General features: G+C 48.2%; 1 protein-coding gene across 4 annotated transcripts in view; it reads right to left on the reverse strand.

Annotated features, from left to right (window-relative positions):
* LOC114069655 (xin actin-binding repeat-containing protein 1-like) overlaps positions 1–13,235 on the reverse strand; it is a 34,031-nt gene extending 20,796 nt beyond the window's left edge. The window contains exons 1-5 of one of the 4 annotated variants that reach the window (XM_027906599.1): positions 13,115–13,235; positions 11,561–11,700; positions 10,260–10,314; positions 8,422–8,832; positions 7,537–7,618 (exon numbers count right to left, since the gene is read on the reverse strand). In XM_027906599.1, coding sequence (XP_027762400.1) covers positions 7,537–7,618; positions 8,422–8,832; positions 10,260–10,314; positions 11,561–11,688 — 676 coding nt within the window. In that variant the 5' untranslated portion in view covers positions 11,689–11,700; positions 13,115–13,235. Of the gene's footprint in view, positions 1–7,536; positions 7,619–8,421; positions 8,833–10,259; positions 10,315–11,560; positions 11,707–13,114 lie in introns of all 4 variants that reach the window. The other 3 variants (XM_027906601.1, XM_027906598.1, XM_027906600.1) reach the window with 3 other exon arrangements.
* Positions 13,236–13,890: the final 655 nt, after the last annotated feature.

A 13,890-nucleotide genomic window follows, 5' to 3' on the forward strand; every position in this document is an offset into this window, starting at 1 on the left:
AAAAAAAGAGCAGGGAAAAAATTCCAGCTCAGGTCAGGCCCTTCCCACAGTGACCGAGGGGCTGGACCTGCAGTCCTGCCTCTCCTGCTGGCCACAGCACAGACCTTAGAGCCAAAAGGATTTGGCAGATGGATAATAAGGTCTGAGACACACATGTGCACACAGGGGTAGACTTTTGGACTTCTGCTCCGTCTTACAGAGTGACACAGGTTTTTGGAGTTACCTTCCACACACGTGAGCACAAGCAGGGAGTGGTGTGGCCATATTAATGCTGCTGACCCTACAGAAGCCTTTGTTTGTCTCAGGGTGACAAACATATTTCTCAACCCTCTCTGGAGATGGGAATTGAAGAGGGAAGGAAAGAAATTCCCTCCTTAACTAATCCCTCCCTGCCTCCTGTTCCTTAGGGATGTAAGATGAAGAAAAGCTCGTTTCCTTCTGAACATTTTGCTGCCTACCCAACTACCAGTCCTGAACACGGAAATGTCCCCTCCACTCGCACCATCCAACCGGCTCAAACAAATCCCACACAGATTCTTATCCCTGTTTGGGGTCACAGTGACCAGAGGTATGGTAAATAACAGTATTTTTTGGACAAGAGAGTAGACATTGAGATCTGTCTCCATGAATTTAAGCCTCAAATCTGCAGACTTTAGTATTTCAAGACAGGGGAAAAGCACACAAGCACAACGCTCTTGTTTCTGCCTAGAACGTGCCCAAGTACCCCAGCTGATGGTGTTGAACCAGACCAAAGCCACCACCTGTGGAACACAACTTCTGCAGAAGAGAGTGGAGTTTACCAAGCTCTGGGCCAACAGAATAAAATCCATGGCTTTCCAGAAGCTGCAACATCTCTTTCACGGCACAAGGTGCCAAGCACCCTCATTTGCCCTGCATTTCAGGGTCACCCTGTTTGTTAACATGCAACACTTCTCCCCACTCTAATCTACCCCATCTCCCCACTCTAATCTACCCCAGTATTACTTACAGGAAGGTCTCTGTAGTCCCAACAGGTGTGTCGCACCGCAGACAGCCCCAAAATCTATGAGAAACTCACGGCCAGGCAGCGTTTAGGGTATCCTACAAGGAGTCCCGCTCCACTCCCCACACCCTCGGTCCCGTTCACTGCCTCCCAGTGGTCCCTGGCAGCTGGTTTTATCGCTGAGTGCTGGGCTATGTTGAGAGGATGAACCACTTGGTCTATTTTTAGGGAAGAGTGAAACTGCTCTTCCACCAGGCTGAGTCAATCATGAGTTCTAGCAATCCTGCACAGAGGCTGGGATAGGCTGGGGCCCTGGCTTATTTTCAGAATTTGTTCATTCAAAATACCCCCAGTGTAACCCAGTACGGGAAGGGGGATGCTTCCAGGCTGTGGTGCAACGGGGAAGAGGCATTTCCCTGACTCATTGTCATGTCCTCGGGCTTTAATCCACACAACCAGGCCCCTGTCACCTCTGGCCACAGCCAAACTTTTAAGAGAAAAGCTGGGAAGGTGACAGGTATTAACTACATTTTCTGGCTCCCTATTTCCTCATCAGTTCTGATATTTTAGAACTAAGAAGGAAAAAAAACAAACACCAAACTTTAGGAAAGTGACTGAAAGAAGGGTGGCCACACTACCTGCTTTAGGGCAAACTGGGAATTGTCCCCATCCTTGCAGCCCCTCTGTAGCTGTGTGGTGTAGCTGCTCTGGGCAGTGTTTGGAGAGGGATAATAATAAAGGGGGGATAAATAAAGCATTCAACCCCAGAGTGCTGCTGATGTTCTCAAAGCTCAGCTCGGCAATGGGTATTAATTGGTGTATTAATGGTGGGTACAACAGTGTGTCAGAGCTGGGGACCCTGCCTGGCTGTGCTGAATAACAACTACAAACCAGGGGCTCTGGGGCTTGTTTTAACAGTCCACCTTTAGCAGGCTGGGATAAGGATATGGCTGATGTACCCAGTAATACTGAGTCAGGCCCAGCTATTGTCTCTTTGGTTTACTTTTCTGACACCTTTAGAGAGCGTATGCTGGAGTACATCACCCTGTGGGGATGAAAGATGTGGGCTGGCTGTGCCAGTGGCAGAATTCACCATCACCTGAGATAAAACACCCACACTGAAGTTCTTAGAACCACAAAACACAGAGTGAGGGCTGCAAGAGACCCAGGCTGGGTCCCACTCTGCTCATACCCTCCCAGGCCATGCCCGTGGCCCAGAGCCCCCAGTGCCAGACAGGCTGGGGCAGCAGCAGCGGGGGAGGGAGATGCACAGCTGGGAGCTGTGCTGGACCAGATGATCTTGGGGCAAAACCCTTATCTGTTTTATCTGCCAGTGCAGAAGCTGTTTAAGCCTTCCTGTGCCCCAGTGCACCACCAGAAACACAGGGTAAGGGAACTTCTCCAGGGTCTGTCACCCTCCCTGCACTGTGTTTGCACAGTTTCTGCACAGGGATATCTCCATCTCTGCTGAGCAAACTGGTCACATGGAGATCTCAGCAGAGTTGTGGTGAGTAGATGAAGCTCAGCTCTGGTCCCCAAAGGGCTGCATGCTCTTGGCTCCAAGGGTCCAGGCAACTCACTGCTACTGATTTTTGAGTTTCACAGACTCATAGAATGGTTTGATTTGGAAGGGATCTTAAAGGTAATCTAGTTACAACCCCCTGCCATGGGCAGGGACACCTTCCACTAGACCAGTTTTCTTAGGGACCTGGTCTTGAGGATTTCCAAGAATGGCACATCCACAGATTCTCTGGGCAACCTATTCCAGTCCCTCACTACCCTCAGAGTAAAGAATTTCTTTCTAACATCTAATTCAAATATCTCCTTTTTTAGTTTAAAATCATTCCCCTTTGCCCTATCATTGCTCATGTAAAAGGTCCCCTCTCCCTCTTTTTCAAAGCCCTCCTTAGTTACTGAGATGCTTTAGTTTTTTGGTGCCTTCCTCCTGAATACCTCTGGTGGAGTTCTGCAGGGCTGTTTGGAGGGGCTGCTGCCCCTCTCTTCTTCCTGTGGGTCTGCAGGTATCAGTCCCTGGAGAGGATGCTACAGACCAACCAGGCTGCAGTTCAGCGTGTGACGTGGTTTCCTTGCCAACACCACGTGACATCACATCACATCACATCACATCACATCACATCACATCACATCACATCACATCACATCACATCACATATCACATCACATCAAGACATCCAGCTCCAGATGACCATCTGCTTTCACCGAGGCCCCTGGAAGGGCTCTGCTCCTCCCTACCATGGCCTGGTTTCTTTAAACATCCTGCAAGGCTACAAAATATCATTCCCCCACTGTCTGTGTTAAGTCTGGTGCCTCGGAAGATCATCACCCCTCCTTCTGAAGTGCTCCTTGTTGCTTCCTCCAATAAATGAGGGCCAGAGGGAAGATCTGTTAGGAGGGTGATAGACAGGTCCTTGGTTGCCGGGCAGGTGGTGAGGCAGAGGGCTGGGGATGGCACAGGCTGTCAGCAAACCCCACACCCGCCCAGGTAGCATGAAGTGGGTGCCAGGGATGTCAGCAAACAGTGACAGGCTGGGGACTGAGATATCTTATTTATTCCATATGGGTGGAGCAACATAAAGGCAGGAGGTGAAGGGCAGAGCGTATCAGCTCAGTCAGCAGCTCACAGAGGGGATGTGTGTGCTGTGGTGTGCATGTGCCCAGCAGGAGCACAAGGGGTGCATGCATATATTTATGTGGAGCTCTCTCTTCATCTGCAACCTGTGTATGGTCTGTCTGCACGCATGGCTGGCTGTTCACACTCCTGCTGTGTCTCTCCATCTCTAGGTGAAGGACCTGGTCTGCTGTGGGTTGTGACTTCCCTGTGTGTCCCCATCAGCGTCCCTGCAAACTGCTCCTGCGACCCTGAGAGATCTGAGCTGCCTGACAGATCTGCACAGCTCCTGGGGAAAGGGTTTCCTCCCCCTGTCTGGAAGACAGCAACTAATTAGAAAGCAGGAAATGAGAAAAAAAAATCAGTGAGGCACTGGGATTTTCTGAGAGGCACTGAGAATATGATGGAGATCAGCAGCCACGGGGGTGTGGAGCAGAGGGTAGCCCTGAGCCCTCGTCTGAGACGGAACAGCTCTTGCTGAAAGCCAGATGGAGTGGACAGGAGGGTCTTGGCAGGGGGAAGGCTCTTTATGTTAGATTGAGTGAGAGCAGAGGTTAGGACTTGCAGAAAAAGCCAAATAGAAGGGGCTAGTCTGTCTGCTTTGATTGCTGGCAGAGCTGGCCAGGCTGATCAGCAGAATCTGATCCCTCCCCCGCCCTCCATGGCTGCCTGAGAACCACTACACACTCCCATGACAGACCCCCAGAAGATGCCTGTGATCCCAGCATCCCCGACCAGCTGTCACAGGGGATGGGAGAGGTGATAGGGGATGGATGGCACCTGCTTCTGCCCCTTCTTTCTTTGATGTGGGGTGCTCTACTCAGGGTTTCCCTCCTGGCTGAGTCCCAGAGGCACCAAGCACTGAGAGCTGCACAGATTGGCCACTTAAAGGAGTCCCGACATTCAACTCCCGCTTGTCATGCCCATGAAAAGCGACTGCTGAAAGGGAAATGAGCTTTTAAGGATTATTTCGACCGCAGGAGCCTCTATCATTGCGAGTGCCAGAGCTACCTTGAACTCAGAGCCGTCTGTAGCATGAGCGCAGCCTTTTATCCTATATCAGCATTTCCCCTCCCCGCCTTTCAGATCTTTCCAGTTCACTAGCGATGTTCTCCCCAGCCCGTCTGCTGAACAGCGTGATGCAGACGGGAGAACGCTGGCTGAAAGCCCCAGGACATGCAGAGAGGGAGGGTGGCAGCCTCCCCCCGCCACCAGGGCTGGGACACAGTGTCCGGAGCATCCTTGCGAAGACCAGTTTTGGGACCGAAGTGAGGCGGTTTCGTTGTCGCTAGATGGCACCGCACCCCCTTGCAGCAGAAAGTGTGGGTGCTGCAGTCAGCAGGGGAAGGAGCCTCCCCTGGTAAGCAAACCTTGAACCAAACCTGAGTCTCCCTACCGGCAGGATGGGGGATCCCACTGCTTTCTGCCCTCTCCTTCGCCTCCCCTCCTCGCTTTGAAAATTCCCCGTGGGTGGAAGTCGAAATGAACGCAGAAGAGAGAGCAGGAGGAGGGGATTACAGGCATTTTGGAGGCTCCCTGGACGCTCTGTGATTTGCAGTCATGTCAGGCTCCTGTTTCATCTTTGCTCTGCACCGAGGTAACATGTGCCCTTCAGCTGAAAGCCCTGAATAATGGAGCTGTGTTAATACACACATGCACAAGCATATGCGTGTGTGCCTGTGTGCATGTTCCTCTTCTCTCCTCCTTGACCGCAATTTCCTCTCTCTGACTGCCAAAATTCATCTAGAAGTTGTTAATTTTTAAACCCAGAGTACTCAGGAGACTCTACCTGCAGTAAATTAGCTGGTGCTTTCTCCTTTTTAATATTAAATGACTCAAGCTCTCAACCATTTCCCTTCAGGAAAAAACGGTGCCTTGATTTGCCATCTTCGTTCCTAGGAAGAATTTTGTTCCATCGTGTAAGTATTCCAGTTCTCAGTTTAATCTCATTACTGCAGACTACAGCCACTTGGACCTCTTTAATTAGTGACTTGATGACGTCTTTGGTGGCAGCTTCCTCTGGATCATCTGATACCACCAGCATGAGCAGGGAGCTGGTTTAGCTGCCTGGGAATGGGCTTTTCAGAGGGGTGTAGCAGCCTCCCCCTTTGAGCAATGCTCAGCTCTCCAGAGGTGTCCCAGAGGTGACTGTGCCATGCCTGGAAAGATGTGCAGCAACTGCTGCTTTGGCTATGTGTGTAGTTAGCTCTGAACTGTGGCATGGACATGTGTTTGTTGATGAGCCCAACGCCAGTCAGCAGGGCTGTCTTGGACACTGCCAAGCTGTTGTCCTCCATATCATGGCATGGTAGACCCTGAGAACCGTGCCCTGCTTTTAACTAACATTATTGTGTGTCTCCAAACCACTCGACACTGCTTTCCCCATCCCAGGTCACTGTATTGGCTCCTCAGCCCCGGGGAAGGGCTGTGGGGCAGTCCCTGTGGGATGGTGAGGAAGTTTCCATAGAAGCCCTGCCCTGGTCCGTGCTGAGGCTCGTGGAGCAATGACATCTCTCTCGTTCCATGGGCATGACACAACACAGCACAGGTATAGCCCGGGACGTGCCTTGTCACAGAAGAGATTTGGGACAACGGGTTCCTGGACTTTTTTAGGAAACATTACAACTCCCGTCTCTGAGCAAATCCAGCACCTACATCAGCGGTAGCTGTCGTATTCCCGTCTCCACGGACGGAACTGCCTCCCAAGAAGGACCTCACACAAAGCCCTCCCAGTGAAGCACAACAACATGAAGCCATTTCTATTACAAGGCCTTTGAGTCAGGGGCTGGGGAGTGGTGTAAGGCTCTAAGATAGACCATGATTCATCCTTCGCCAGCCAGAGGAAAAGACGTTCCTCGCGCTGTAAAAGGCACACTACAGATAACACTGTGACAGTGTTTGGCCAGATAGAGTGGTGACATCATGTGCTTTGACATTAAAACAAATTCCCAGCAATGCTGTGGAAACCTCAGCTCCATCATTTGTGTGCTTGTGTAAGGGTTGTCTTTTCCCACGTAGTTGGGTAATTAAATACAGTGCCTCAAATCCAGGCAGCGTGTGATTTTTATCCCCTTCTTGTGTGAAAGACAAGAAAGAAATGGGAAGGAAACAGAACAAATCCTAAATAGATGGTATAAAGGGTCCCAATCCAGGCCCAAAGAAGGCAGGATGGTCCAGTGGTCTCTAATTCAGTCATTTTGGAGAGCTGCTTTTTCTGCCCCAAATCAAACAGTAAAGTTTGGTAAAATTCAACCCTTTCCCATGCAAAGCTTGGATCTGTCACTCTTCACAGATGCCTCTTGCCCTGAAATATCCCTGACCTGCTTTAGTCCTGATGATATCATAGCACTAGGGATCCCTTACATGCCCTATCTTAAGCCAAGGATGACTGTGTCTGATACGCCATCTCTGCCAAATTCAAAGAGGAGCCAAGCCAAAGCTCCTTAGTTAGGTACAAAGGAACTTCTCCCTCTTCCTATTCTCGAGGTTGAGGTGCAAGGAAATATTACTCATCCCAAACTAAACATGGAGGTACTTCTGCCTTGGTATTTCATAGCAGCTATTTTTAACTGCTGGGATAACAGCACAGGGAGAGCCAGCACGGCTCTGTGGACTCATCACTGGCCCAGATCCCAGCTGTGCTGGGATTTGCCAGCTTTGTGCAGTGGGACTGATCAGGGCTGGAAGGCTGCAGTCACAGGGTCATCTGCTCTCTGTGCTCCCTATCCTTGGCCATATTCCTGCATGGCCAGTCCTGGCAGGATCCACATGATGCCCAGCCAGCACCACCCAGTCAGCGTCTGCTACTGGGTTATGTGGGAAACACAACTGAGTGCAAGGAACAAGTAGAGCCCTCCCAGTTGCACCTGTAGAGCTGGCAGTAGAGTAGCAGTGATGACCTGTAACCAAAATAAATCCAACTCACAGCTTGTGCCCGTGGCTGAGTCACCGGCTGTACCTGGTACCGAGGGGATGATCGTGGGCCTCTCGTGGGAGAGCTTTCCTTCCTGTGTGGGAACAACAGCAGGGAAACAGGTAAGTTCCCAAAAATAGAGGAGAAGAACTGCATGAAGGCCCAGTGTGGGGAAGGTAAAGCATGGGAGGCTTTCCAGAGGCAAAGGTGGACTTTTTTTCCTGCAGACCTGACCCAGTCTTGGCTTTGCTCCATTCTCTCCAACACTGTGGCTCACAGCCTCTTGCTCCCCACCTACCCCATTTCCAGAGCTGACTGGCATTTTCTCTACCCATCTTTGATTCTGATGCCACCTTTCAGAGTCAGGATTATCCATCCATTTCCTTTACCAGCTCCCACAGTGATTTCGGTGTCTCAAATCCAGTAGTGATTGGAGTTGCCCTTTGCTGTATTTGCAGCGAAGGACCAGTCCCTCATGTGAGTAGCCATCACTGGGTTGGGCTGATATCACACAGCAGTGGCATGAACACGACCATTTCAGATAGGACCTCATCCATAATTAATATTCCATATGATATCAATTTTATGCTGATATTAACTCTCATGTTTCCTTGATGTGGGTCTCTCTCCAATCTAGGCTGCCCGTTCCTATCAACTCCTTCCCTCCAGGAAGAGGATCATCCCAAGGAACAGTTTGTTGAACATATGACCTGTGCCCCTGAGACCATTAAATCACCCAGAGCTGAATGGCACTAGATATAAACTTCCACAGGGAAGCCTATTCCCCAAACCTAGGGATTGATATCAGTGGATGATGAAGCACCACCATGAAACCCAGCCACTTCTAATGATGACACCCAATATATTTCCAGGAGCTTTCGAAGAACATCTACTAACCTTTGCAGAAGACTCCTTCCATTTGATGGTGTCAGGACTCCACTGTGCCTTCCTCTGGATGCTCCGAAGAGAGGAAAGGAAGGGTGGGTCTTTGTGGGGTTTGGTCTCCATGTTCAGGGGCTGGATGGTTGTCATGGTGCTGGCATCATCCTCCCTCTTCCTCGAAAGGCCTTTGGGAGATGGTGTCTTCAGTGGAGCACAATGTGACCTCTTACAGCGTGGAGTGACTTTAGGAGTGTCAGAGTTTGTTGCGAGTCCTTCAAGATTCCTTGCTGGGGCACCGATGTTAGGGATGGGAAGACCCTCCATGGACTTGCTTGAGCACATATTGCTGGGATGACTTGGAGACAAGGAATAGTTCTTCCCCATTGAAAGGACATTGGCCTGTGATGGATATCTTCTCTCCATGAGCTAAAAAAATCCAAACAAACCCCAAACCCCAATGAAATAGGTTCTTATATAACTTCAGTAATAAATCATGTGAAATTTTTATTTCCCTCTCTTCTACTTCAGGCATTACATGTACTGACCTCCTAACTTTTTGGAATGAAAGACTATCCCAACACTCTCCGCTTCATGTTCTCTGAGTAAATGTCAGGGGCACAATCTAAACTCTAGCCCTTTTTTGAAGTGTGGAAGAAGTTTCTGTCTTGCCTATTTTCAGTGTATCCTCCTCATTTGCCCATGATCATATAAGGAAGCCTTGGACTAGAAAAAAATGTGATAAATGGTTGACTTCCCTGTTGGATTATTGTTTTATTTCCATCTCCATCCTCCTACTCTATGAAACTGTGTTTTCAAACAGTTAGAAAACAACCCTCTCCATCTATCATTTCATAAGAAACCTCAAAGTTCTTCTTAGAAACCAGGACTGAAAAGAAAAATTTTCAGATTCTGCCTTTTTTGTTTTGTTTTGTTTTGTTTTGTTTTTTTTAATGAGGTGAAATTCAGCTTTCTCTGATCAGTGGGAATCAACCCTGTCTTCAGCAGAAAAGTCGAATAAAGTCCAGAGTATCTGTCTTCCAGGGAGTAATTTTGTCATTTTACCATTTTATCATTTGTATTTCAGGGTATGAGTGGTCCCTTATGACAAAGCAGGACTCAACATGCAAATACAGAGCTGACAACTGCACCTGATGCCAATGAGTTTGCAAGCAAAATATGATATAAGGGACACTGGTAGGTGGGAGGTGCACCTTTGCCATGATGTCAGAACAGTAGTAACAGCTTCTGTTGATGGGGGAATTCCATGTAAGATTCTGAAATAGACATCTAAATGTAGCTGTGAGAAAAATCTACTTGTGGACTTGATGTCTAAGTCCCATTACAGTCAAAAGCACCAAGAAAGTGATTTCTGCACCCTGGGGTAGAATGACACGATCACCCACCTTCTTTAGTAGGTGTCATTTGAAACATACAGGGCGACCTCAAAAAACCTCCAGCTGGTGATGCAGAAGGGCAGAGATGCCTCAGTATCATCCCTGCCAGCCCAGGGAGTGCCTTAATGAGTTTGTGTGCCTTTACCTCAGGCTGGATCCTTCCCTCACCTTCTAATCAGTACTAAATCCTCTGCCAGGTCCTACACCTGCTGATGGTCTCTACTCCTACAATGCACTGACTCCAGAGCAACCTGAATGTTATACATGAATTTTCCATCCCATCTCATAGCGTGTTGTATGTGCCAGTCCATCTGTGCCTATTAAAAGACAATTGGATCTAACCTGTCCTCAGAACGGCATCAGATATTGCAAAAAATGTTAGGTTTTGATTATTCTCTAATTGCCAAGAACTGGAACATTTTGTTGTTAGGAAAACCTGTCCCCCCCTTTGGCTCTCACCTTGGGATGTTCTTGCTTAGTCATGTTTCTTTCACGGTCCAGGATGCTCTGGTACCTGCAGGGGAGACAGGTGATGGCTCTTTAATCCCTTTTTAGCCTGGATATATTTTTTCATATTGTGGACAGGCTTGTTCTGCCTTCCCCCTACCCTTTGGAAGTCCCCAGCTCAACAGACTCCAAAAGCAATCTTGAAAGGTGAGAGACATGTGAGAAACCTCTCAGAGAGGACTGGTTTTAGGTCAGTGCAGATCCATGTGAGCCCTTTCCTCCCCAGCTCCGTGCAGATGTGTCCCTGAAGCGCTCCATCTCCCCACTGGTGGAGGATGTGTTGGGGGGGTTTTATTGCCTGAAAGAGGTATATTATTGCACTTTGCTGATCTATAGCTTGGACCTGAAGTCAGGCTTTCCAGAAGGCCAATTTATTCAGGTTTAGCCTAATATAAAGTGATTTACCAAGTCAGTACCTGACTTGATACAACACCAGTGATGAATGAGACCTCTGCAGAAGAAACCACCTTCCTTCCCTTCCTTGCTGAGGGGAGTGCACTCTCAGCTTTCTCCAAAGACTCTCTCAGATAGATGGCCATTTGCAGTGAAAACTAACCAAGTTTGGGATATTCAGAACTAAACTATCCCACGGGGAAGTTCAAGAGGCAGCCTTGACGGCTGCTCTGTCACTCTTATATTGAGGGAGATGTCCTTTGGGTTCTATTCCTAATCTTATTTGTCTCACGCTTGGCAGTGTTGTGGTCTGATCTCAGTCATGGGTTGTAACCAGAAGAGAAATTAGCCCTTAAGGGGCTCAGACTGAAATGTGACTCTCCCTGGAGCATTTTGGTTAGAGACAGTTGAGAGAAACCAGGAGGGGATGCAATGCCCATACCTCTTCTGCCTCCTTGTCAGCTTATCCCTCCAGCATTTGCTCCTTTCCCTTGCGGCACCTTACAGACTATCAAGATTAAAAGCTTAAATTGTCCACCTGGGAATGCTCCAGTCACTGGGGTGGAGGGTAAATTCTTCTGTGTCATTGTATTTAGTGATCTTTGTCGAGTGTGTCTGGCTTTTAAATCAGGACTGGTCTTCCAAGACATAACAGTGCATTGGAAATACATAACAGCTAAGAGCACTTGTGGCAGAAAATACCCACCTCTTCCTTGAGACCTGACAATCTGGGATGCTGTGCTTGGGAAAGACCTTATCTGAGTGACATTTTTTTTGTTATGGAGATGGGAGAGGGACAGTCCACCCTGGAGCCCCTCAGATCTGAGCTGAACTGCAGCCACCACAGATTAACCACCCACCTGGCAACCAGCTCAGAGACGGACACAGTTTTCCTCAGAAGAACTGCTCTGATCTCTGGATTACTCCTTGGAGAATAGCACAGAGAAGGAAAGGACTGAGCTGGTCTCAGCTTCTCAGCTTTCTCCATGTTTTCTGTCTGCTGGTACTGAAACGAGAGAGCAAAGGTTATGGTGCTGGATGTGAAGATTCAGGGGAAAGGAGCCAACAGTTAGTGTGTCCATCTCCACTCACGGGACCAGTGCTTCATTAAAAGGCTGTGGAACAAATGCTGTCTTCACTGGTACACCTGCAAACCTCATCACATAAATTCACGTCTGAAAAAGTAAAATGGGGCTAAAGAAGTCACAAGTTAAATTAAATCCCTCCTAATGCAGGGAATGGTTTTCATCCACTCAGTTCTACCACTTACACTGTTCTCTTAGATCACCAAGTTCACCTCTGCAACAGTGTGAAGGCAAGGACGTAAAGAACAATTAGCTTTAAATAAATTAAAAGTTATTTGGTGGCATTTTGTATATTTATCTTTAGCTAGAATTTTCTTACATTTCCAGCATTGCATAGACCTGAACCAGCTCTGGATTCAGACAGTTACTGGAGATTTAAGCACCCTTTGGCCTCTTCTGCCAAAAATGTTCTTGTTTTCCAGACTTCATAAATGTGCAGCAGAAGTCTCAGGCATTGTATTTTCAGTGACTGATCTGACACTTGGAAGTACATTGGGTCATCTGGGGTTCATTTTCTGAATTCAGACAGAGCTCTGGGGACCTACAAGTTATATGTAATTGCCTTTTAATTACTGACACAGACATTTGAACTACGGGATTATTAAATACTTGTATTTACATTTTGAAAGTATTTGTTCTAAAAGCCACGTTGTCTGTAAAATATGTCTCAGCAGCGATTTCTCTGGCGCTGGCCTGAGTATTACTCAGCGTCCAGAGTCATTGTCCACCCGTGTTTGGGTGTCCACTTCCAGATGTACTGAAGAGGGGCAGATTCTGGAGGACATAGGGGTGTCATTTAGCAGTTTGAGAATCCCTGCTTCCCTTCTCATGCCTTTAAGACATCTGAAAGCATGTCCAGAGGGAGGGAGACATCTTTCTCACTAGTCGCTTTAAAAGTTTCATTTAAATTAATTAATTAATTAATTAATTAAAATTTATTCTATTTTAATTTTTTTCAGTTATTATTTTCCAGGTAATTTCTCACGGTGTTAGAGAGGAGACAGGTTTGTTAGATCGCAGGCTCTCACCTCCCACAGTTCAGGGGCTGTTTCCTGTTTTTGCAGTGGTGTCTAACATTAAACAATTCCAGGTTAAGCGCCCTCGAGGGATTTGCTCTGTGGCAAAAATGAGCCTGTTAGGAGGGAAGTGCTCCCTATCCGCCCTTTTCCTTAAATACAGTACAGGCAGTGGATGAAATGCTCTCCTCAGCCCACCCCGAACAGTTCCCACAACCAGCGCAGCATCCCCCAGTTGCTAAGGGCTTACAGGATTCTTCTGATATTAATTCATTCCATCTTCCATGATCTGTTTTTGGGCAAAATCACTTACATGCTACAGCGCTTCCCTCCGCCCGAGAGCTGCCATTTGATAGTCTCCTCGGGGCTCTCCAGCACCACGCTCTCGACTCCTTCCTCTCCCCCTTCTCTGCAAGACAGGAGGCAAAGTCCCTTGGCAAAGCTGCAATTAAATATTAAAAACTGATGTGCAAGTGGGGTTGGTGTGAGTTGGAGAGCTGGCACTGAAGAGTGGAGGAGATGGAGCCTCCTCCCTCCTCCTGTCAGCCTGTCGCCAGTTACTGAGGTCTCATTCTTTCTCATAAAAACACTGGACAAGTTCAGATCCTGGCTGGGGTACCCACAGCCATCTAGATTTAGGTGGGAATCTGCTGGAATCCATGTCCCCACCTTGCCTCAGGAGGAGCAGGAATGAGCTTGTCTGCATGGGGATTTTCAAATAGGTACTTCTGGCCCAGGTCGTATATCCATCCTCCAAAACAGAGAGTGCTTTCAGCTCAACTCCTAGTCCCCTGGGCTTGTGGCTTCGCTGGGGAGGTTCTGCATGAGCTGCAGGAGAAGGCATCTCTCTGGGGTGTTAACAGCTCCAGGGAATACACTGCTCCTCCTGGCAAAAGCAAAAGGCAGGCCAGAGTCCAGATGAGATGAATTGAAATACTTTATTACTGGGGGAAGCAGAGGGTGGGCCTCTCTGAGGAGATTTGATTTAGCTAAAGTCTGATTACAGTCAGAGTTTGGCAAAAGTAGCCTCCTCACCCTCTCAAAAAACATCATGGCCACAGAAAGAATTGCTTTTCACCTAACAATAAC

This window comes from Empidonax traillii, unplaced genomic scaffold (genome assembly GCF_003031625.1).
Source record: "Empidonax traillii isolate 1590-97213 ecotype Southwest subspecies unplaced genomic scaffold, ASM303162v1 scaffold1325:size547790, whole genome shotgun sequence".
NCBI classification, from domain to species: domain Eukaryota; kingdom Metazoa; phylum Chordata; class Aves; order Passeriformes; family Tyrannidae; genus Empidonax; species Empidonax traillii.